The sequence below is a fragment of the Perna viridis genome, chromosome 7 (assembly GCF_037379345.1).
Source record: "Perna viridis isolate PV_CMFRI_1.1 ecotype Kerala chromosome 7, ASM3737934v1, whole genome shotgun sequence".
Lineage (NCBI taxonomy): Eukaryota > Metazoa > Mollusca > Bivalvia > Mytilida > Mytilidae > Perna > Perna viridis.
The window spans coordinates 48,423,173-48,449,705 of NC_142451.1; the positions used below are offsets into that span (position 1 = coordinate 48,423,173).

The 26,533-nt window shown below is 32.9% G+C and overlaps 1 protein-coding gene and 1 pseudogene across 2 annotated transcripts in view; both read left to right on the forward strand.

The window, feature by feature from the left end:
* The first annotated feature begins 439 nt into the window (after positions 1 to 439).
* Positions 440 to 9,083, forward strand: LOC148613070 (uncharacterized; annotated as a pseudogene). Its single transcript, XR_015924611.1, has 5 exons — positions 440 to 541; positions 2,017 to 2,190; positions 2,983 to 3,840; positions 5,320 to 5,398; positions 8,841 to 9,083. The product of XR_015924611.1 is annotated as an uncharacterized LOC148613070 (transcript).
* A 4,236-nt stretch (positions 9,084 to 13,319) lies between these two features.
* LOC148613071 (uncharacterized) overlaps positions 13,320 to 26,533 on the forward strand; it is a 33,767-nt gene continuing 20,553 nt past the window's right edge. The window contains exons 1-6 of the mRNA XM_088595083.1: positions 13,320 to 13,359; positions 19,122 to 19,190; positions 21,579 to 21,753; positions 22,291 to 22,596; positions 24,507 to 24,599; positions 26,139 to 26,228. Of these exons, the coding sequence (XP_088451209.1) occupies positions 19,125 to 19,190; positions 21,579 to 21,753; positions 22,291 to 22,596; positions 24,507 to 24,599; positions 26,139 to 26,228 (730 nt within the window). The 5' untranslated portion in view covers positions 13,320 to 13,359; positions 19,122 to 19,124. The remainder of the gene's footprint in view (positions 13,360 to 19,121; positions 19,191 to 21,578; positions 21,754 to 22,290; positions 22,597 to 24,506; positions 24,600 to 26,138; positions 26,229 to 26,533) is intronic.

Below are 26,533 nucleotides of genomic sequence, written 5' to 3' on the forward strand. Positions count from 1 at the left end.
AAGAAATCGGTTTACCCGTTAGAGCCCCATAACACGGATAAAATCGATGAAACGTTTGAGTGTGTCTGTAATAGGTGATGAAATGGTCGACTTTAAAAATCTAATTATAATCAAAATGTAAGGCAATACACCATTCAAAAGCTATTAACGTTCCAAATGTACAACGTGTAAACCTTACAATTGTTAGGATAATCATTATTTGTTAGTCAAAATTTCAAAATCAATACAAAAAAATATTAAAAATAATTAAACATAAATAATTAAAACAACCATAAAAATTACTTTCCGAGAGGTAAACATTGCACAACACATCCTTACATGGGTAATGTATTCATAAAGCACAATGAAAATGTTAAAAATCAATACATGGGCTATTATAGGGTCCGTTAGTCGCGTCTGACGTCAATTTCCGTTTTACGACTTCCGGGTACAAACAAAAATGGTGTATTGCTTTGCCTACGGCTGTACGCATCGTACAGGCGGAAATCAAACGTGCAGCCTGTTTAGATTTCCTGTTAATGACAAGAAAAGAAAGAAATGGGTAGATAGATGCAGGTAATGTGAATATTTTCAAATTTCAAAATATGAATTGTCCAGAAATTCGTACTATATAACGGCGATACGAGCTACACTCTCAGGCAGTCACTATGAATGATCCAATTCGTCAGCTTTAGGATTTAACGTATCAATCGAAGCTATTTTCTGATTTACTGTTATCTATATCATTTTTGTCTCCTTTCTAACCGCTTTATATATACATTGTATACCAACTATTATACACCAAAAACTAGATAGATAGATAGATAGATAGATAGATAGATAGATAGATTGAATATCAATATACTTGTACATTCATACATTACTGAGTTCACATTTTTAACGTACTTAAAATATTAACTTGTCAAAATGTATATAGGCCGAATGATAAAATTCAGTATTAGCCAAAAAAGTATGTAAAAAGGTTGGATTTTTTACCTTAGGATGGCGTATATAACCTTTAATTATGCTTTATTTCCAATGTGGTCCTTCATTCCACTTAAGCCTAAAATGAAGAATGTGACTGACAAAAAAATTAGGCAGGCTTAGTTAGATGTGTAAAACAAATATTGACTACTTCCCAGAGGTACCTGTATCTACTCCACGAAAGTAGGTAAATAATTTTTCTTTAATAATTATTGACCGAATTTCACACGTGAAAGTTTTTCATAACACTTTTCTCAGCTAACTATTAATCACAGCCTCTTGATATTTGGCAGACAGTATATAGTATGGGTCTCATATCGTGGGTTCCGATTTCAGGCCTTTGAGACATCTACTTCCTGTCAAATGAGCTGCCATTTCTGTCTTATACCAATTTTCATTATTTACAATTTAAAAATGTACTGAAGTTTATCTATTCTATTTAGTCAATAAATCATGTACACTACAACCAATAGGTTAAATGAAATGCTAGCTATATTTAACATTTTAATGTAATTTCTCACGATATATTAAGTGATGTATCACGTTCCTTTAGAGCTTTCTCTATTAAATAAATATTGAAATATAGAATACTTGAATTTTAATTCTTAGTTAACCTTCATTATGCTGTAAGGGGGAAAAAGGTTGAGCATTTCAGATGCTGCAAATTTATACAGTATCACATATATAATGATATATGTACTATTTGATTCCTGGTTACTTTGTTTATAACTGTTCAACCTCGTGGTATGAGGTTAGTTTAGGCACCAACCATTTTTATACTCAGTTGACAGCGGTGGGGAATGTCAGGATTATTTTGAAAAAAGCTACTAATATTCAATATTCAGCATTTTTTTTTATTTAGATCAATGCGGATTTTCACACAAAAAAATATAAAATTTTTAATTTGGCTTCAGATGAATTTGTATATTGTTTTTTTGTATATCATCAATAAATATACTGTCAATGCATTTTGTTTGATCACATCGGATGATTGCAGTATAGTGTCATTATGTTGAAAATCATTACTTCATATAATTTGATTTAATTTAACAGGCGATGTCAAAGTTAGAGGAACAAGATGATGCATGTGATATTGATTTAGTGATTGCAGGGGCTGCCTCCCTTGATCATAGTTACCATACACTTTCTGATGATAAAGATGAAGAAACTTGTATGGATTGTGAACCATTACTAGATGACCAGTCTAAACAATTAAGAATATTTAAAGCATAGATTATACACATTATTATCAAGCAACTGAAGTGGGGAAGACTATTCTTGAATATTCTGTGTATTTCAGTTTCCTGTTTTCTTACAAGTAATTGCAAAAGAACTCTGAATCAAGGATGTCACATTTATTACTGATAAACATCAAATGTGACTGTTATAATCATAACATGCATAGATATGTCTCTAAGATTTAACTGCCAGAGAGGTATTCTTATGTTTATGAAATTGTAAATAGTCATTACTTTACACAGTTTCAAAACAAAGCGTTAAAATATTTTTATTAGTGCTTAGAATAGGCTGGTATTAAGAACTTTCTTGCAAAAAAGTATGTCATGAAATTAGAAAACCAGAAGGTTAATGTGAACATGTACAATTTGTCATTTTCTTATTTCAGTTGAGAAATTACAGAGGACTATACGTCAGCTAGAGGATGAAATTCTTACTTAGAAATTGATGGAAGCTAGGATGTCCATCAATAATATAATAGAAAACACAGAAAAAGGTAAGCCTCAGCACTATTATTGATATTAATAGTTCTGTTGTGTTTAATTGGTACATGAATATACGCCCTACAACTCCTCCTCAACGATTTGCAGGATTGTTATGCATCTTAATGGGGTGGTAAATTACCATACTCGGATGTATACTTCATGGGTGTTAAACTAGTAGACCAACAGTTTTTTTGTTTTGTTTTTTGTTTTTTTTGCATACATTGCATAACAGGTAGGTTATTGTATTGTAGTTTAAAATGTTCAACTGCATTTACAAGAATAAAACTGTATTTTTCAGATGCTGCTATATACCTCATTTCCAGCAGATATATTCCAAGTTATTGTTAGCCTGCTTTATAGATTGGCTCCTTTCAATTATTATGCTGACTGGTCTGTAACTTTTCAGTGTTGAAGATCAACTCCTTATGACACTCATGAAGCTCAGGTTGAACAACTGAGACATGGATTTAGGTGTTAGATTCAACACTAGCCCAGCAACAATCTCAAATGTCATAAACACATATGTGTCTGTGTTATATGAAATTTTCTCTGAAGGAGTTTTAAAGCAACTTGGAATTCCAAGCCAGTTAAAGTGCAAGGGCTCAATGCCGAAATCTTTTGAAGATTTTTCTTCAGCACGTATTGCCATTGATGCAACAGAAGTAATCCAGGATGTTCCCTCTGACATGAACTGTCGCTCTCTGACTTATAGCAATTACAAGAGCAGGCATACTGTTTAAGCTGTAACCTGTGTAGCACCAAATGGTGCACTGGTATATGCATCAGAATTGTATCCAGGTTCGACTTCAGCTGCTGCTATTGTTGAACACAGTAAACTGTTAGACGAACTGTATCCTAGTGACCTAATAATAGCCGATAAAGGGTTCAATATTTTTGACAAGTTACCGACTGGTGTTTCTTTAAATATTCCACCATTTTTATCTAACAATACACACTTCATTAAAGAAGAAGCTAAACTGTGCTATAAAATAGGAAGGATCAGGATTCATGTTGAGAGGGCGAATGAAAGGATAAAGAACTGTACCAATTTAGACCTAATTCTAGCTCAATACAGACATATATCAACTAAAATTTTCCAGCTTTGTTGCTGTCTTGTAAATTTGCAGGCTGCTTTACTGAAGGAAATTGCAGATAAGTATGAAATTTAATGATAGACTTACCACATTTCACTATTAAACAAAATTTTGAAAACTTATTTTTCGTTCTACAATCTATAGTACACATTATTTTCTGGATTATATTGAAACTTCTAACTACTCATTTTACAGTGTGCAAAATTTCAATCACCTTTGTTCAATGCTTGTTAAATTACATATCACACAAAAAAGTACTACCGAAAGGATAATTAAGGGACCAATATTTTAGTGAATATCAAAATAATGTACATTTACATGTGATCTTGGGACAAAGGCCAGACATGGAAAAAAGACAAACAATAAAGAACATAAAATAACCAAAATGTAAGAAATGCAGATTTTTTTCTTCGAATTTCATATATGTATGTAAACACTGTGCAAAGTTTGAGTAATGTATGCAAAACATTTTGAGTAAATGGAGTTTAATACATAATTAAATATATACTGTCCAGAACTTAAAGCGACAAATTATGGCTAAGGCCGGAAATCTGTACAACTACAAAAACAGATCCTACTACACTCAATGAAATTTCTACCTTTGAGTAGTTAAAACAAAAATTTAAGAGTGTTGAGTTTGAAATACACGTGTACTTAGAAATACTTGAAACTGAAGTAAAAACTTTATCTCACAGCAGTTCACTTGTGTATACAGTAATTAGTTGGTCCATAAAATAAAACATATCGTTTATTGTTCTAATGATGGTAAAAATTGCACAAAATAAAAATCCAACATGGTTGTAATGTTTACAGCCCAAGAATTTTCGTTCAAAATTCGAATGATTTGGGTGTCACAGTACTGTGATCCAGTTAAGTACAGTTGTCCGTGTATCTGATGCCAATAGTCAGACTTTCTTTTAATTTAAATCATCACCTAGTACTGAAAAGATTAAAACATATATTAACTCACTTTCCCATCACATGTTAAAAATTATTTTAAAAAAAGACTTAGTGGAGCACAGTATTATATAACCACAATTTGGACACAATATTAGGTTTTGAAACGCAGTATATAGCGACTTCAATATGGATGCAACTGGTTTGGATAAAAAATAGCTCAAAATTTGAAATTTATTGAAACATTTTCAAAAACAAACCAAAAATAAAGAGTAGATTTTATGGGGTGTGGCCCCTCTTTGACTCATCATTATGTTGAGATTGACTACATAAACAACCAAAATTTTCAAAACTAAAAGGGATGAACTTTGCCCATCATTGGATACTCACTTAGCAGGCTACTTTGTACTACTAAAAAGTAGCAATATGTCATGCATGTGATATTAAGATGGCTATTATTTATTTATTTAAAGCTGCGAAGAAAGCAAAATCTGTATATTTAAAGAAATATCTTAATATTATCTGGATTTACCTAAGAAAAAATCATTTATAGCCGAGCTGGCTTCTGCAAGTGTCATTTCTCTAGCTGAGAAAGGGCATTTAACCTCAATTATGCCAGGCATGATATCTATTTTTTTCTGTAGGTGTATATTCTGTGTAAAATGTACAAAGCCATCAAAGATGCACCAAGGACTCCTGATTCATGAAGCCATATACCTACAAGTATGATTTTATAAAAGAATTCCATTTAAGATACAGCTGTATTCCACAATACAAAGTTGTATATATATCATAATTATTAAACATTTATTATTCTGATGCTTCCGCTACTTATAATCTTTAAATTAATATTTTTCCAAGTTCCATTGTATATTGGCAAAACAAATATGAGAAACACATATGTACATTGTAAATATAATATGCAACAAATGCATAGATTAAGGCTTAGTGTATTTTTTATACTTTGCAGAGTGGTGTCCATTTGACCCACATTAAAGAAGATATAACATCTTTTCTCTGGTCAACACTTCTTCCATAGACTTTACAATGATTTCCCCCTTCTTAGTCTTTCATTCACATTTACATGTACATATATGATGCCTAACATCAATGTAAATTTTCAATAAAATCCACTTAACTCTTTCATGCCATATGAAGATCGTAAATAAACTTAAAGAACGCTAATGATGATGATAACAAGGTAATACCATTATACAATGGAAACAAATTGTGGTCATATGAAATTCAACTCCTATCTACCACTTAGATATGATTGTGGGGGATTAAATCTTAAAATTAATTTTGTTATCCTGTTCCTTATGCTTAATAGCCATAAAACATTTTTTTTAAAACTAAACATGCCTGTTGGATGTACTGTAGCATGCCCTATCCTGCAATATTCTTGCATTGCTGACTGTTCATGAGAAATTCCCACAGCATTGGCGCTCTTTTGTCTAAGTTATATGCATTCAAAAGGCTTTTTTTGAGAGATACAGTCAATCTGGAAAAAAATATGTTGAACATCCACATGTCTATCTTTCGATTTTAGTTGGAAAGTTGGGGATTTCAGCGCCCTCTTCAAAAATTAATATAAAGATATCTGAAATGAACATTCTAGTATTAATTTTTTGGGATGTTAACTTGAATACACCAACAGAGTTAACCTTTATTTATTATAATGGTACATGAGTGGCACAGTTTTAGTTAAACTCCGTTCGGTGACAGCGAAAGAAATCAAGTTACAAAGTCACATATAAATCCAAAATAGTATTTTTAGAGGAAAACATGTTTCTATTGAAGTATCAGAAAAATAAAAAAAACATTTATTTGCCTTGAAAACATACCTATTACGTCTAGCAGCCCCTATGATCTGGCCAAAGTTGGAGGCAGTGAATCTCAGCCTTCTGATGGCTGCCAAAATGGGGTTTTCTCTCTGACCACTTGTCACAAATGCTGTCTCAATGATTTTCTTGCTTGAAAGAACAAGTATTTGTCCCAACCAGGTTTTTGCATCGCCTGCTGTGAGATACTCAGGACTAATCATCAAATCTTCTATCAAAGGAACATGAGTTTCTGTTGCTGCAGGTCCCTTTGAAAGAATTCAGTGTAACGCTACATGTACATGAAAAAAATAAAACACTTACTTTTTGGAAGTTCTAATATATTATTAGGTCTTTCCCACCAATTCTCTCCTGACAACAATCACGTTCATGAGAAATGACCTTTGCCTCACGGCTAAAGGTTTATTGTGTTCTAGCCTGTAGAGACGACTAACTAACTATACTCGGCGTCACATAAATAACATACTGTTAAAATTCGAATAAAAATATTTTCTACGACTTTATTGACACCTACCGTCGTTTAAATTGTCTTAAATGACTTGCTCATTCGTTTAGCCAAACGGTTTTTCCCTAAACATTGAATCGTTAAATTCCGGTCAGATTTTAATTCTCGGTGCCAATATTTACATTGTAAAAAGTCGGCCATGTTTACAGTGATCGGGTTGCTAGGAGATGTTGTTTACTTTTAAATGGTTTGTCCAAAAACCGAAGAACCCACAATGCATTTCGGTGTTATTTTGGATATCTCGGATTTATTTTACGCGAACAACGTACAATACCGAGAAGTTGATCAAGCAGACGATTGTCACCGGAGTTAGACGGGAACTTACGAACTTCGTTGGTAAACAAATCGTCCCGTTGAAACCAACATGGCGGATATTAATATGGGATTTTCCCGTAAGGATTTGTTACGCATGATTTAAGCTAATAAGCGACTTGTTTAGGGAGAAGCCGTTTGGCTAAACCAATGAGCAAGTCATTTAAGACAATTTAAACGACAGTGGGTGTCAATAAAGTCGTAGAAAATATTTTTATTCAAATTTTAACAGTATGTTATTTATGTGACGCCGAGTATAAGGGAGTATTTAACGTCCTTGTCCTGTCGGGTCTCGCAGGGACGGTATCTTTTTAAACGGCTCGATCAACATTATTTATGTCTTGTGTATATTTTAAAAGGCGAGGTTTTTGACAACTATTAAATTTGCAAAATATTTCTGCTTCTTATAAGAAAGATTAATTCTGTAGTAAGTGTGTTGTATTAAACTATTTTTTCCTGTCAATGACATCAATACAATTAGCTGAGAACAAAATGAAGTTGTGATTTTCATGAAAATAGTTAAATTCAAAGGGAAATAATTATAAAGTACCCCAAAGCAAAAGGTGTCAATTGTCACTTCCAGGTCAAATGGCCACCCCTCTATGGAATATTATAAAACACTTAACCTAGTATTATGCATTGTAAAGGTATTATTTGAGTGTGTATTGAACAAACTATGAAATCAAATTATGAAAAGATACCAAATGTTCATTTTTCCTGTGCAGAAATATCATAAATGGGATCAAGATCATTCATTATCGTCTCATATTTATAAAAAGGGAAATATAAATGTGTTAATAACTTATATACGCCTTATGTTCAGCTTTGAACCATGGCCACATAACACGGTCTTAATGACCTTGTATAAATACAATATAACAAACAGACAAAAAAATTGTATGCAGGCTTTTTCATATATATTTACAAATATAGGGAGTAAATCACAAAAAATTTTAAAAAAAAAAAGAATTACAAAATCCCCCCCCAAAAAAATAAAGAGAGTGATTGGCTTATTGAGTTAATAACACTATCTAGGGGTCACATCAGAAACCAAAATATACGGTCTGTAAATGAAATAACTTGCAATTCATGTGTAACAGACACCAAAATAAGAACTAAAAATATTTTAAAAAAAAAACAAATTAACACAAAGTATCAAATTTGAAACCTGTAAAGCGCCCTAATTGTCCAAGTTCATTATATAAGAATGACCTATCTTCATCAGTTATGTCTTTCTTCAAAGCCCTATATGCATTATCAACTTAGTTAAAAAAATACAAAACAAACGCTTAACTACATGTACACTGTATAAGGCTGTTTTAATTTAATAAAGAAAAAAAATAATGTAGTCATTTTGTGCAAAAAAGTAATATTGCTTTTTGGTCAATTAAAACAATACGATTAATTTTTTGTTTATCATATGTCTTAAATTACTTGCAATGTATCATATACAAAATTGAACTGTTGTCCTTCTTTCCTATAGTTACATTTTTGTACCTGTATTCAGGTTGTTTTGGAGGATAAAGTGTGCTCATGGTAACTGTTGATTTTGGTGGGACAGACTTAGGATGTTTCAGCCAGCTACACTTTACATCCGTCTTACTTGCTCTCTTGTATCTGAAATGATCATGCAAAATGTATAAAGAAGTCAGGTTTCCACAATGTCAGTAAAAATGCAAAACGAGTTAGGGTTTTGTTTGAATAATAAATATTCAAATTGATGTTTTTTTTTCAAATATATGTAACTTATTGAATTACCATGTTATCTACAATTGTTATCAGCTTGACCATATATAAACAGTATATACATTACCCAAACAAAAGTGCAGCTGCAACGTGATGGCACTTGTACTGGCCCATTGGACACTCACACATAGCATCTTTAATAATACCGTTATCTTCATTATCAAGGACGATCTTTAAACAAAATTCTAGTTCATCAAAATATGTACAATTACATGACAGTAACTTGTATCTATGAACAATTCGACTAATAATGATAAAAACAAGTTTAAATCACCTTTCAAATAAAAAATCACTTATATGTATATCATGTACGATGTAGAACTAAATTGCCATTATTGTTTTAGTGTTCCTACTGGCATTCGACCGAGTGAGGTCAAGTTTACCTTTCGTTTGATAATGCGCAAGGTTAATATTATAACGAAGATATATACAATTCTGATAAAAGCCTTGAATAAACCACAGATCACTTAAACAATATATATTCACTGTCAAAACTAAATCGTTGATCATAACTTGAAACGACGCTGTGATATTCACTAATACACTGTAACATACCTGAATTTTGAATGAAGCGTCTTTCATTGCGGCTTGAACATTGGCCAAACGCGTAGGTCATCCATAACAAACCGTAGGACACGACCACTTTCTACAGCTGCTTCACTTTTCCTGGTTAGCTTTGTCTAGCCTCCAACCTACTTAGCCCAATACAAGATGGACAACGCCATTTTTGCAAAGTACCCGGAAACGAATATTCTCGTTAAATCACGCGTGTCACGTGACGCGACTGTCAGACCCTATTGAAATCACCAGTAAAATGGGAAGTTCCAAACATCTGTCTAATCCGTGAGACATCTATTCAAATTACACAATCCACTGAACACAAAGAAATCCAAATCAAAATTTAAAATCTATTCAAAGTGCCCATTCAATTTGACATTGTTACACAAAGAAAATGAAATAACAAACAAATAATTAACAAAAATAATTAAAAACCAATGAACGTTAATGAAAAAAAATGAAAATTAAAAAAACTATATAAACAAAGAAAGACAACTTTAGTCATAATACCATCCATCCTTTTATAACTTACCTGTTTACACCATTCTATATAATGACACTAATTAGGACACTTAATGAGGATACCTATGGAGGTCATTTCCTCCCTTCTTACCTTTAAGCGCCCCCTTCCTGTATCAAAAGGTTTATCCCCCATCTAAGTCCACTTCCTGTCACCAAAAGTCCACTTCCTGCCATACGAAGGTCCACTTCCGGTCCACAACCACCGGATGTGACGTCATGCACATGCGCATTGGGGCTAACCCCCTGTAATCCACCTGAAAAATGCGACTTGAACCCATCATGTATACTACTTTCCTGGAAATGCTGCGGGGATCTTGAACTGTTGATACACCGTTCGTCAGTTGCTAGTAAAGTTTAATCCACAAAAAAACTGAATCAATGATTGTCTCACGTAAGTTAGTAAAGCCATTACACCCACCTTTGATGATGAATTGCCAGGACCTTCAGGAATCCCATAAACATCTTGGTATCATTTTTTTCAAATAATGGTCCTTGGCATGACCACATTGATTACAAATAGTAAAAAAAGGCTTATAGTAGGATTAATATTTTAAGAAAGATGCGTTTCATTCTTGATAGAATCACCTTAGAGAAAATGTATTTTTCTTTTATTCGGCCAATTTTAGAATATGGTGATGTTATTTGGGACAATTCGACAGTGTCCTTAGTAAATAAGCATGAAGTTCAAATAGGAGCTATGTGACGAGATGGACCAAATTAACATCTATCAATAAACGAGGAAACGGGAAGGGAAAAACATAGACTCATATTGCTCCATGCAGGTCCGGGTGTTAAAAGAATAGGCCTGCAGCAGCGCTAAGCTTGTCGTAAAAGGCGACTAAATAGTGCTCAGAACCCTAGCCGGGGGCTAGGGCGCTCTGCCCACAGAGCAACTGGGATGTGTGACCCAGGTGGTGGAATGGGGTACCCCTGGCGTGTTACATGTTGGGTTGTCAGGCTATAATACGGAAAACCTGACCGCAAATCATAGTGGTGCACCGTGTTAAGAAAGATGCCACGTTCTTCGCACGTTAAAGAACCCTACTGTGGTATTCTCCCGGAGTAGGAACCATAGGGCTCCGCCACAGGAGGCTAAATTGCCCGACCCTACCCACCTCTCCCTATTTCCAGTGGCAATCAAAATTTGTCGATCCCATTGTCCTTGTGTCCCATCCCTTTTTCATTTCATCATCATTTCATGTTCATATTATCATCAATATCATGTTCATCGTCTGAATATAGCTGAAATGTTGCTGCTTGGACATTTAACCCCAATAAACAACCATAGACTCATATCATTATATAAGATTATGAACAAGTAAACTCCAGAGTATTTGCAATCGTTATTCCAAACTCGGTTGATTCCTTGCATGGACATTATATTAGACAATCACAAAATATTATAGAAATTCGCATGGGAACTAACTTTTGCTCTGAATACTTTCTGCCAGCAACAGTTAAACTGTGGGAAAAAAACTTCCCCAAAAATACCAGGAGTTCTAGCTCCACTAACATTTTTAGAAATAAGATTCAGGAACATTGGATAAAATTCTTGAATCTTTACTTTATCGGTACACGACTTGGACAAATATTACATGCCAGACAGCGAATGAACAGTGCTTCACTCAACAAACATCTGTTCAGTCGTAACCTTGTTAATTCCCCTAATTGCACCTGTGGTCATGTCGAATCAACTTCCCATTTTTTTGCTCTTTTGTCCCAAATATATTTTATTACGAAATGAAATCATGTTTTCTATGGCACTTGATGTACATATTACTGTAAATATATTGTTGTATGGCTATTTTTTTTTTAAATATTCTAAATGTTGAACAAAATGTCTAAGTTTTTCTTAAAGTTTAGAAGTTTATTATCAAAAGTAAAAGGCTTATAAATGCTTAACTTCCATGTACTGCACCTCTTCACTAACTTTGTAATTCCATTTTTGTTTTTCTATTCATTTGTCTTATTCACTCGTCAGTAAAGAAAATCATTCCACATGTATCTTATTTATGAGAATATTCTTGCAATTTTAAACTTAAGGACATGGAACTTTGTATAAGCTATTTAACTTCTTTCAAACCATGAGTTTGTATGTAAATGTGTATACTGTATTTGCTTGTGCTTATATACTTGAATAAATATGTTTAAACTAACAAAGTGTATTGGGTAAATTGATTTTTGATCCATCCTCTAACTATTGCAAAATAGCAGAAAACTTTAACCATTTTTCAGTTAGAAAAGAATAACATTAAAAAACTACATTAATTTATCTTTCCATTGGCGTATGACCTCTAGGCCCATTCAAGTTCGAAAAATCATTAGCCGTCCGCAGCGCTATATAGTTATACGCCGTACATAAAGGAAACATCACAAATTTGTCAGGGAGTATGATCGGCGGCCGAACGATTACTTTGTAAGGAGAATATGGTATGTAAGTCTCGTCACGTGACTCCGTGATTTCATGAGAATGGGTCCTCATCTCCCATTCAAATGCAAAGATATTCGTCATTAACATAGCTTTGAGTTTAAAAGCAAAATATATTTTTGTGAAAAAAATACTGATAAAAAACGACAAATATCTAGTTCTACTGGATAAAAATATTAAGAAAAGCATAGTAATAGAAGATTTTGCATAGTGATACAGCGTTTTCATTTCCCGGAAGTGAACAATAAAAAACGCAGACCGGCCTTCGGATTTCAATACATTCTACATCTAAAATTCCTGAAGGAAAACTGAAACTAGAACGAGACTTACAAACCCTACAACCAGTCTTATTTTGGTAGTTTAAATGTCAATCCTGGTTACGTAATTTGGTTGCCGACAGTTCAGTCTATAAATAGACTTCCTCGACAAAAATATGACGCGAATTGAAGGGTGGTATTTAAAGATTTTGTATTTATAGAATAGCCGGCCGTCCTTCCGAGACTCGTAAGAATAGTCTAGGACGTTAAATAAATAAATAAAAAAAACCTTAGTTTGTTAGAATAGGCGTTTCTATTCGGAAAGATACCGCGTTTACTTGTTTTAAGTCGTCGTTTTTTATTGGACACATTTACATTTTTGTAATTAAACTCATTAATTTACTTCTTTTTAGCACTTTCTAGTTATAAACTTTTATTGCTGATATGTTTCATAATTTCTATTTTCCGAGTTTGGAAATAACTTCCTGTTTCAGAGAAGCCATATTGAATCAGAGGTATATATATGTATGAATCACTGCATGTACTGATACGTTATAATTCATTCATTGTTTTTTGTTTTGTTTTGTTTTTCTTTTTGGACAAGTGTGGACACAGACTGGTATCGCCCTTAGAGAAAACTCGTTTTGCGTTGAATGTGTTTGCATTGGCTACAAAAGAAAATGTTGTGCATGGTATTTAACAGCAAATGATATCCGGGGAGGCTAGGCCACTCCAATACTTTCATAGGGGCGCCACTGATTCTGTAACCCCACACAAATATCCAAAATTTGCAACTTAAATATTCTATGTAAGTTTCATTAAATTCCATTCGGTGGTGGAAGACAAGTAAATTAATAATAATAAAATAACACATCTACAAAGTGTATGTCAAACAACTAAAACTTTGTACTCTAAAAAAAACCTATAATCAAGTAAAATACGTCCTCTATGACATTTTCATGTGACTGCAGGGTTGAATCTTGAAAAAGTGGGTACTGAGCAAGAATAGACACACTATTCAAGTTTGATATAGCTATGAATTTGGATTGAATTGACATATGATGAAAATTTTACCAGAATCCACCTGGCCTTTTTGGCACTTGTTTGGTTCAAATCAGTCTAAACTTTCCTTTTGAGAAAAGGCACATTGTGGTACAATTTCAAAGAGATCGGTTCTGTTTTACTCAAGTTACATCCAAACATCAGGAAAATGATCTTTTTTACCCATAGTTCTTAATCAGATCAAGTCACAACCCCCAAAATGGCACCTTGTTGTGCAATGTCAAAAAGATCAATATTCAATGTACTTGTACCTGGTACTTTAGGAAAATGCTGGCTTCTTGCCCTTTTTTGGCTCATCATTTATTAAAGAGTCAAAACCAGTCTAACCTTAGTGGTATAGAGAAATGTAGAGCAGTACCTGAGACATTCCTTTGCTTTAGTTGCATGTATATAGATCAATTCTATGAAATACTTGTTTTTGGCCCTAACGGTTTAAGGCATATCTCCCAAAATCTCCTTCCGTTTGGATTGAAATCTTGAGCAACCATCTAATACTTATATTACATGTCATTATCACACGGAAATAGGTGTCTATTGTCATATATTAACAATTAACAGAGAACAGTTTAAAATCATTACGCGAAAGCAAATTTATCTAAGTCTAATAAAAATACAATTAATCAAATTTATTAACGTTGGTGGAAGTTTTTTCGAGTAATTATGTGCAGTGTGAACAAAGACAGGTTTATTTAACTTAAAACTTAAAAACCATACATGATACTTGTAGTATATTCTGTAGCTTCATGTATAGATAGAAACACATTTAGTAGATAAAATGATTTCTCTGATACGGTAATATGGAAATTCCATTGTATTAGGATATATAACAATACCAGTTGAGCAATTAAGGTTGATACATGTATATAGAAGGGAATAATACATGTACTCTTCAAATGCGAATCTGGGTCACTCAATTGCATCTAATAATGTGTACACTTGCGCCACCAATATATGGAGAATTTTTGGCATTTTATAAATGCTTGTTTATAAAATGTCTATTTGATAGTGCATATTTTTATTAGATAGAATTAAATCCTAGTGATGTCTAAATTATACGACAAACACGATGACTTTTCATTACGTATTGTCAAACTATTGACTAAACAATACGACAAAAGCGATGCTGTTCATTCCATATTGTCAACTTTCTTTTAATCTGTTGGAATACACCTTCAACACCTGTTGTATATCACAACTCATACGTTATGCAAGAGCTTAACTACGCGGACGTTTTATATTGCGCTAGACGTCTTACAATTAGGTTTCAGGAACAGGGTTATGTTACTACAAGATTGAAGTCATCACTACAGAAGTTTCATGGTAGTCATGAACTCGTGGATCGTCACGGTGTTTCCATCTGTACCATGAAAACTGATTTATTCATTGTGTCATAGTTTTCCTTTCCTGTTTCATGAGCAATTCGAGGTTATTTCTAGCAGTAGACGCTTACACTGCCGGTGCACCTGGGCCATGGTCTTAGTTTTAGTGGAGTGGAGTCCGCGGAGTTGCCCATTTACTTTTGTTACTTAGTATGTATATTTTGGTCATTTCATGTTCTTTGTTGTGCATGTCTGTTATCCATGTCTGATCGTTCTCCCTGGATTACATTATTTTGATTTCCGATAGAATCTTAGTTCCCTTGATTAGTCTTTGAAAACATAATTATGCAGCAGAGTCACTTTTGTTTTGCCCACATCAGACACAAGTTAAGAATTTAACAGGTAAAACAGTTATTTTTATTTTCCCCAAGGTGTTTAACGAAAATTTACCACCCAATGCATACCTTTATGCTTTTTACTCTCACAACCACACTGTTCGTCTGGATTATGGTGTCATAGGACTGTTCTGATTGTAAACTTTTCTTTTTTAACTAGGATCCAAAGGAAATTAAAGGATTTAGATCCGTTCTTGTAATAAAATCAAAGTTCTTTTTCAACTTTATCTATAGAGTTTGTTAGTGAAGTTACTGATCTATATTTAAATTTCCTTTATCCTCGGCTCAATCCTTAAGATATTCTCAAGTAATCTTAATTCAGAAATACAGAAAATTATGGGGAAAAATACGCGGACACGAGTTTTGTTTTTTCCTGAGGTGCAATGGCACCTTTACTATTTTTGGGACAAAATAACGAAAATATTGATCATGGGGATGGTTAATTATTCACATTATAAAAAGCTGAGAATTAAAATGCAATTGTGTTCACATTGCTGGCGGCAAATATTTTTTTATCCAAATTTGGAAACAAACTTTATTTCAACAAATGCAGAGTGCCCCCCTCCCCCACTAAAACATAAAATAAATAATTGCTGTATATGGTTTTCAGGAACCCTTATATCTCCCAATTACGAATCTTTGTCGCCAAAAAATAAACTGAAGCATTTTTGTTTGTGTTTTGCTACTTTTTTATACCTCGTTGAGGCAACAATAAATTTTTAAATGTTCTATGAACTTTTCTTTTTACAAAACGAAGTAAACTGACAAATGTATGTATCATCATACAGTCCAATGTCTTAGCTTTACAATGGTACCAAGAAAATTGGGGAATCACTTTGGGTTATGGGGTAAAATAAAAAAAACAACGTACCCTTATCCAAACGCAAAATAGCTTAAATTGACATATTTTTCAATGTCAAAACCCCTAGCAGTAAAAAAAATGGCTTTGGTATTTTCTATTTAGTATTATGACAGTTCACACTTCTGGGTTTCTGTTGATGATTTTTTGCAATTTTTGTAGCCAGAATTTATCCACAAAAAGTTGCTCAATTAAAACGTCTCAGATTTGGTATCGTATGATAGATAATTTAACTTTCTACATGCAATTGCCATCACTTCTAACCTCTCTAAAATTCTGTCAGAATCTGTCAGAATCTGCGACAGCAGATAGAACAGAAATCCTGACAGATCCTGACATGGTCTGACAGAGGCCGTCCTGGGTCGGGCACCTTTTGCCCTATTCCCTGACAGATCATTGTTTACAAGTATATTTTTTTACATTCTGTCATACACATGTGATATTAATTAAATAAAATTATTTAATTATAAATCTATGTTTCTGTTCTAAGTGTAAAGTGGTAACCGATAACTTTCAGATGTTTAGTAATTCTGGCGAAGTTCAAGATTGACTAAGTACTCTCTGAGTGAAAGCTACTTTAATAACATAAGGGTCACAAATCATTCTAAAAAATGTTAAAATTGACAATTTAAGCATTAAATGGGTGATTGATACCTGAATATTTCGGTCGAAATTCTTCAAAATGCCACTTTTAGCAACGAATATGCGTGTGAACACTTCCAATTTATCTACATGTCTTCTATGTAGCAAATGTAGAAATTAAAAATGTTAGTTTCATATTAGTGACTGTGACACTTTTATTTCAGTAAAAATGCTGCAAAATATATGAATGCGAGCAGTTTCATTTTTCATAATGGCCTAAAACTGTTGACTAAAATGCTTATTTTTTTTCAATACAACTAGCATGTGGGTGACTGTGACACATATTTCTGTCAAAATTCTTCAAAAATGTCTTATTCACATATGCCCACAATTTTAATTTCTATGAGGGTCTAAAATTATTGACTAAAATGCTAAATTTTCAATATAACTATCATGTGGTGGCTGCGACATACTATTTGGAGTCAAAATTCTTTAAAAATATCTTATTCTTGCAAAATGTATTAGTGCGAGGACTTTTGATTTTCATGAGAATGTAAAATTATAGACTTAAATGCGTATCATACCGGTGTCTAGATCTATGACCAAAAAGAATATAGTCCAAATTCTTTAAAGTCAAGGGCATAGCAGGTACGACAGGCAATATTTTTTCTTGATACTGCATGCCATACATAAAAGTTGGTTAAATATTGAATAAAAAATCAAGTTTAAACATAGCAAGGCCTCCAATCCCGTCGCACGAATCGGGATTTGGGTGCTACGCCTTTTTTTTCGTAATCACGTACATGTACTGTGTGTAATTCAGTCAGAGAAGTATTCTCGAGCTAATGACTGTCAGAATCTGTCAGGAACTCTTCTAATTCACGAATCTGTTCTACCTAGAACAGTTCCTGACAGGAGGGTGTCAGGACACATGACATATTATAACAGAGCTTGTCCAAAGTCCTGACAGACCCTGACAAGGTGTGTCGCGGGTCAGAGCAGTTTCTGACAGTTTAGAACTGTTCTAAGACAACGAATCCTGAAGGATCAAAGAGAGGTTAGAAGTGATCGCAACTGTACATACACCACGAAAAACTAATTTTCAAGAACGAGTTTTCAAAAAATGTTAAAAATATTACCCCTACCCCTAGAAAACTTGTCTCAGTATCAAACAGAATTCTCATTCACAGCATAATGACACTGTAGAACTCATATTTTAGGCATTCATGATAAAAATAATGATGTTTCCAACATATCTGATCAATTGAGACGCGTAGATTTTCCTTTTGGGGTGAAAATTATTATATAATCGGGAAAATGGGAATTTTCAGAATTTCAGAATTTTTTTCTATGTCACCCGTTATTGTCTGTTTCCAGAATAACGTAGTTTTAAGAAGCCTTTGTGTGGTATGGTACATTAATATAATGTCTTAGCTTCAAAATGAGCCCAGCCCAAGTAATAAATATTTAAACTTTTTCAAGTCAAGTTAGGTGGAAAATTGCCACCCCTACCCTTGAGAAAAAATGCGTCAACATGAACTAAAATGTTAATTTTGGCATATAGACGGTGTACAATAGACTTGTTAGTACTATTGTTTTAATGATCGATATATTTAACAATTAAACCGTTGATGTGACGTCAACCTTTTGTTGAAAAGATACATCTTCCCTCTCCCAAGATATTTTCAAATTCATTGGCACTTTCATGTAGTTCTTATTTTAATTTGACAAGCACGTCCTTTTCTACCTACCTTTATTTTGCTTTGCACATACGTAAATATATTTAATACGTAGTCACTTTCAAAACGCCCTGCGTTTGTCTTTGGAGAGGAGGATGAGCATATCGTTGAGTTCTTGTAGTGTCCTTACTCCATTGACCTTTAATTGAAAAAAGGCTATGGTAAAACGTACATGCATCAGCTTTAATCTAAATTTAAAAAAAGCAATTTAAATTCTTTCAGAGATCATTAAGTAGAAATTTTTTTGCTAGAACATATCGCCACAAAATGATTGTCATAGTGATTGAGAGGTATACAATGCTAGAAAAATGTCTTTTGCAGAGCATGGTTGAATACAAACTAAGGAAACGTATTGGCATTCGCATGATTGTACTGATCTACACGTCTTTAGTACGTATTCTACTTGCTGAATGGGGAAAACTTCATATATATTGACAGAGAGAAACCGGTAACACTTAATGGACAGCTTCAAAAAAATAAACTAAAGAATTCAAAATAACAAAAGGGTTCACACATAAAACTACTAAACAATATTATGAATGCACAAGATACCAACCGTGTTGTTCGTTCATGGCCAAATCCGATAAAATAGAAAGGGAAATATGATAGGACAGTACTTAGACATTATTGATTAAATTGTTATTGTTGAGGAAGGGAGGAATGTATAATGACTTTAAGAATTAATATTGTCTATGTTAACCATAAATTGAATGGTATATATATATGATCATGTTGTATATTCGGGGAGCGTGACAGGTGGTGAGCGAGTCAAAAGAAATGCAGTTATACATAGAGGTAAAAAAAATACTTGTACATAAATAATAATATTCCAGAGCGTAACAGGTGGTGAGCGAGTCAGGAGAAATGCAATTGTACCTAGAGGTCAAGAGAATGCTTGTACACAGGTGGTGGATCGGCGGGTGAACTTGACACGTGGGGTGTTTATGTCCAGATTCACATTGATTGATGGATGTGTCTTATATAATTGAATAGTATATATATTTGAACATGTTGTATGTTCAGAGAGCTCGCTTTTACTCTTGTAATAAACGTTACAGTCAGTTTTACACGTCTTGGCATTATTAATCCATACCAGGCTCTACCACACTTCTATGACAGATGAAGGTTGTATGTTATATTGGAAATGGTCAATCATTATCAACAATTCAGGTTATGGTGACAAATATTTAACTGTTTAAAATTACTATCAGCAAAGTCTACATCCCTGTTTTGTTATAGAATCATGGTTTTCTCTCAGGAATGTTTATCTCAAAACTAGTAAGATTTTCTAGGAATATTTTGCCATGATATCGACTCCCTAGATAAGGTTTCGTTTCGTGGTTTACACAAAAACAACTGTGACATAGACGTTATGACCATAGGTCGTAGCTATAAATATTTTTAGGACTTCACTATGAACCGATTGATCCAAATGACTAACGACCTTCATCTGTCTTAGACGTTTTTTGTTCTTACATCGGATTTGATATTCAACAAAAAAAACACGGTATCTTGTAGAAAGCAAGCACTTTTCAACTTTCAGGAAAACGCATCTCAGTTTACTTCCGGTCAATAGTAGTGTTGTCGTGGTTTTTATTTTATTTTGTTTCGTTTTTTTTATTGTTTTAGTTCATTTGTATTGTACTTTTTTGGTTTCTTATATGATGTCCTTATATTGTTATATCATATCGGTGTCTTATGCACAAGGATTTCCGATCGACTCTACTGTCTGTATTGCTACTTCCTATTATTAGAGTAAATATATTTCTTTTATAGATAAGTGAAATTCAAGCATTGATTTCGCAGGCACATGGGTCAATGATTTTATTTTAACTTCAATTTCCCCCCAAAATTCACCGTTTCCGACCATTATTAGCAAATTCTGACGACAATTTGGCTATTTTTTGGCAATTTTGACCTCCTCTCCGAAATTCATATCTTTCGGGGAGGGTCAAAATAGCGAAAAATGACCAGAACCTGCTTATTATAGTTGAAACGGTTTTTAAAAAAATAGAATTAAAAAACATCCTGGACACAAATGCCTGTGGTTGATTTAACTGAAATACGTCTGCCTACTAAGAGTTAGCAAATTACTCTATGCCTTTTGTTTTTGAAAAGCACAAAGGTGCCGAAAATATAGTGTCTGTAAACATGTACAGTACAGGGAGGAATTTGGTTTGATTTTACATACGATTGGGACATAACTTCTTGTAGGTTAAAACTGATATCGAGCTGGTATGCCCGCCAACTGCTAGTATTTCTTATTTTGTACAAGTTTGTACATTTGTGTAATTAATATTCAGTTTTTTTTTATTTTCCTTGTAACAAAGGACTCTGACCTTTTTTAACTGATTTTTAGTTATGTTTAATGATGTCATATTTTCCACTGTGGCCAGATTTTAAAGAGGGGGTTGTGATTACGTCAAAGTTCTGTAAGCCCGCCGCACTTTTGCGCCTGTCCCAAGTCAGGAATTCCTGGCCTCTGTATGTCTTATTTTGTTTTCACCTATATCTTTTTATGTTACTTGAGTATATAGGGGCAATTCTTTCGCTGTGCCTGTGTATAATGATGTTTTGGACCAGTTGCAGCCTGCCCAGTGGTATGAGGGTTTCCTCATCGTTCATTGAAAACCATTGGGTGGCATTGGGTATGGTTATACTAATATCATCATAAGAGATATCAATTTGTTAGAAATCATGATTAATATTGTATTTTACTTTTATAGATAAAACAGTTTAGCAAAAATGTCAATTTAACTAGTTCTCTCTTTTTTATAGCTTACCATTAATTGTGTTCTTTCATATGACTTGAAATGTCCAGAAGCCATAAACTGGAAACTACGCGCTGTAAGCGTTTGTGGTCATGACAAGACAGACGGTTATTTCTGTTTGTATGATAGCTTATATAATGACTATACTGAAGGTTGCAATGGACCTGACTGGGACAGAAGGGGTAATAATTTGATTGTATATTTTAGTTGTTTCTTTCACATTTTCTTACGCTTTTGGATTTAGTCGTACTTACGACTACATATATGGTAATGAATATACAATGTTTCGAAGAAATAAAAATATTTTTGTAGAAAGTAATGACATGAAGAAAAGAACAACAATGCAGCAAAAACACATTTAAAACTGTAAAAACTCCCGTAAAATAGAACTTACTCATAGCAAAACATCGAAGATCATGTACGTTAAGCCGCATAATTAAAATGATTTCTTCAAGTCAATGTGAACGAGTTCCACTGATAGTTCAAGAAGAGTGTAACAAAACCAATGTTTACCTAAGACTTCGACATTGTATATATTTTCATCCCCTTACGTCTCCTGTAGCGTTTCATCCCCTTGCGTTTCATGTAATTTTTCATAATTGAAAGCATTAACCATTGCCGATATATGATAAAAAGACAATTCTGTCGTGTGATGGTTTCGATTACTTGATTTTCAGTGTAGTTTTTGCGAATACTTGTTAATATTATTTATATATCAGGTCATAAGCGTATTATATCAGGGTCGTTAACTAGAGGGAACTGTAGCAAGGAGACATATCAACCCTTTCGTTTCTGGACTATTGGAAATAGTGAATGTGTCTATAGCAAAACGGATTGTCCTGAAGAAGGACAAAACATAAAGACGAATGGTTCTAGTGAAAGTGATAGGACATGTCGATGCGACTTTTCCCAGGGATACAGCTATGTACAATTTCCTACAGATCCTAGTAAATGTATGCCCTCTTTAGAAGATTGTTCCTGCGTTAAGAGGGAAAACAGTTATATTCTTAAACATGAAAAATTAGGTATATATTGATATAGTAAGCCAGGACCCCTGAATTTTTTAAATTATAATTTTCTTTCATTTAAATTACTTAGTTTTTTTAATTTTTTGGTTAAGGCGATCCTGACTATACACATTTTGGTGTGCGTTTGCGTGCATTACACATCATTTCCCTGTAAGGTAGTAGACCTGGGGTACCTAAGTCAATTTTCGTACAAAACTGATATCATATGGACTATTCATATGCATATCAATGTATAAATTTTCAATAAATTTCGCCATGTATCTTTTTTAAAAAATGTTATACTGATTGTAGGGTAAGGCATGGAAAAAAAATTAATAATGAACCATTATGGCTAAAATCATGTTAATATTCATTAAAGTTACCAAATATTAAATTATGATGACTTATATTGATGACAGAGCATTGCCAGGCACAGCTTAAGTCAACTACTGTTCCAAATTTTAATGAAAGACAAATATTCATACTTCTGCATGAATAGAAAAACTTCAATGTTAAACATAGTTAAATGCTGTATAGAGTTGTGCAACGTATGCTTAAAAAAGCAACAAAATGAAAACAGAAAGCTTGAAGTCTGATACGGAATTATTATAAAAAATATATTTTTAACTCTCAAAAGTTAAGGAGTTATATAATTGGCAAGGTTATTGGTTAGCCGTACTGTCTTTTGTCATGACTGAGATTATTTTAATATTTCAATTTAAATATTTTATCTACAGGAATCTTGGTTTACAATAGATGGCAACATTACCAACCATATAAAAATAAAATCCTCAATATACCCATTTGAAACATTTATTGAATACTTCAAAAGAGCAGAGTTACTGGGGGCTGGCTTTGATTTTGTTCAAAAGTTGAACCCTTTCGTGGAGTTATTCCCTTTTAACATCAGTATCATCTTAAAACTTGCTTAATCAGGAGTCATTCAAACGCTCTAGTGACTAAAATCCTTTCAATCTGGAGTACCTCCCTACTACCTTACGCTCAAAACTGTCACATTTTCCTATGTTTTTATCATTATTTATTCCTTAATTATTCCATCTTATTGCATCTAAAATGCGATTTGATATTCATTTGTTAAAGACTTGCATGTAACAAATTATGCATACCGTTATTTATTTCTTTCCAACAGAAAGAGATTTTTTACGGTGGTTCATAGAATTAAGCGGAAATGTGAAGTCGTGAAGTCTGAAAGTTACAGTACAAATTCAATTTTAGAATCTCTAAGCTATTTCTGTCCGTATTATCATGGTATATTAGAAACAATGAAAATATTAATTTTATGCATTTAATATCAACACAAGATTTGTTTTTTTTTAATTTTCCCAATGTTTAATGCAACTAAAGCAACAATAAAATTTCTGTTGTAGTTGTGATGAAGTCTTCAAGAATGATTGTTAAATGATGTCACGTTTCCGTTATATTGTAATGGCAATATAGGTTTTCGTTGTTTTTTTCTGTTTTTTTTTTTTTTGTTTTGTTTTTGTTTTTGTTTTTTTGTTCTTTTTTTGTTGTTTTGTTTGTTTTTTTTTCGTTTTGTTTTGTTTATTTGTCTTTTTTTCGTTTTTATTTGTTTTGTTGTTTTTTTTTAACCTACCGGTGCACCTGGTCCATGCTCCAAGTTTTTAGTGAAGTCCGAGTTGCTCATTTACTTTTGTTACTTTGTATGTATGATTTTAGTTACTTTATGTTCTTTGTTGTCTGTTTTCCATGTCTGGTCTACCTTCTATTGATTACCACTATAACTTTGATTCCCTTGATTACTTTTTAGTCAGGTGCCAACTGGACATTTTTTGGAAGAACTATCAAAATTATTTCTTACTTTATAGGTATTTGTTTACTCATGACATATTGTAAAAGGCAAATAATTAAAAAGGAAACATACACAATCTTTTTTAAATATTTTTTAGATCTGAACGTTTCAGAGAAAAATAATGAAGGTTACAACATAGACAGTGATCATTTAACAAAGTCCAGAATAAATAACTTAAACTATACTACAGGTAAGAATACAACTTGATGGACACAAGACTTTGTGAAAAAAAGATTTTAAGTACCATTCTGAGGAAGAAACAGGCAAGTGGTGTCACATCATTTTCCCCAATTTAGTCATTTATGCCTAAAATGTATTACGTAAATCTAGAAAACAAACAAAAAGCTATTTAAGTTTATCCTTAAGCATCTGTAACGTAATTACTGTTTTACTACTTGTATAAAAAAAAATGTACGGAAAATTTCTCCCACCATTTTCAAATAGTGCTTTTCGTTAAATTTAATCTATCAATATCTTAAAAAGGCAAATTTTACAAACGCTTTGATGGTTATTATCTCTCAGGCTCTTAGGTGTAAATACTTGGTAGATGCAGTACAATCTGTGTTTTTTTCTTCATGTGCCACACCTTTTACTTATTTTTCCATATCTTTATTCGGAGAAGTACTGAAATAATTCCCAATATAAATACAGAGGTGAGTAAAGAACATTTTGATAGATACCATGATCGCCTGCTTAATATATTATTGTTTCAGCAAAAAAAAGGCATATTTGTAGTCACTAGCTAATATCTTTATTTGCAAGTCTTTTCCTACACTTTTTATCAGCAGATTAATATAACAATTACTTACCGCCACAAACAGAACGAAAAGTTGCACAGGTTTAAATTTTAGTTTCTGTCTAGAATGATGTTATACATCAGTAAATAATCATAAATATGTTTATTCCATCATTTCAAAGAATCTAATAGTAAAGAAAACTTAGGGACATACCGAAGCATGCTTCTCAATTTTCATTGTTTCTTGAAATTGACAAAAAAGTGAAATTATATCAACTGAATCACATGCTCCTGTTGAGAGACAATATAGCAATCGTCGGGCAAAGGCAATCTGAAGGCCGGACTTCTCATCCCATCCGCCTTACTTGTTAATTTTCCAATGAGATTTAAAATCGAGAGAATTGGTGCATGTTTTCTGAACAATAGATGTTTTCTAGTATCGGAAAACATTTATATCAAATTGAAAAAAAAAACAATTTACAACCCAATTGTGAATGAACTTCGCTTGAGATAAAGAAACGATACAAAATTCAATCACTTGGAATAATAATTTTAGAAACCTATCAGGTATACTTTCGTTTCTGTCTCTCGTCAAAATTTGATAGAGATGTTTATATTTGTATCGCGGTGAGATCCTTTTATTAAGAGACGGGCTCATTCAAGATGTCTTTTCGGATTGGAAATCTGGTATACTTCGAGATGAAGGGTGAAAACGATATTGCCGAAAAGATTATTACCTGTCTTAAATGTTCCACGCAGTGCTGTGGTTTAAATTTTGGGCTGCTGTTATTTGATAAATAAGAGAATTCCATTTGACTCAATCAATTGTCATAATTTACAACACATAAGCAGCGTTTTATTTATTATTATTGTCATTTTTATTTTCATTTTATTTTATTTTTTATTTTTTTTTTTTTGGGGGGGGGGGCATCTCTGCTATGTGTCTTTGTGTGTGTCATGTTGGTACTCAATATATCACTTTCTGCTTTACAGTTCAAACATGTAGACGAAAGTTTAAAGTTGTATTTACAGTTGTCCTAGGCATAGGATTTATATTCTCCTTTATTTGCTTGTTTGTCATAGGTAAGTCGCTAAAGTTGAATTACAACACAAATTAATATATTAAATGTTAACAGTAATATGATTATCTATTCTATTTTAAGCTGTATTAATTTAAAAATGAACAATAGATATGCGGATGGTACTTTTTGCATTAATGGAAAATAGTCCTAGTCAGATGCATTGCTTCAAATTAAAAGAACATGTTTTTTTTTTTTTTTGTTTTTTTTTTTCAGTTGATATTGACACAAGCAGTCTATATAAAATACGGGTACTTCAATACTTGTACAGCACAATTTACTCCTCTGATTTAACTCAAGTATCATAGA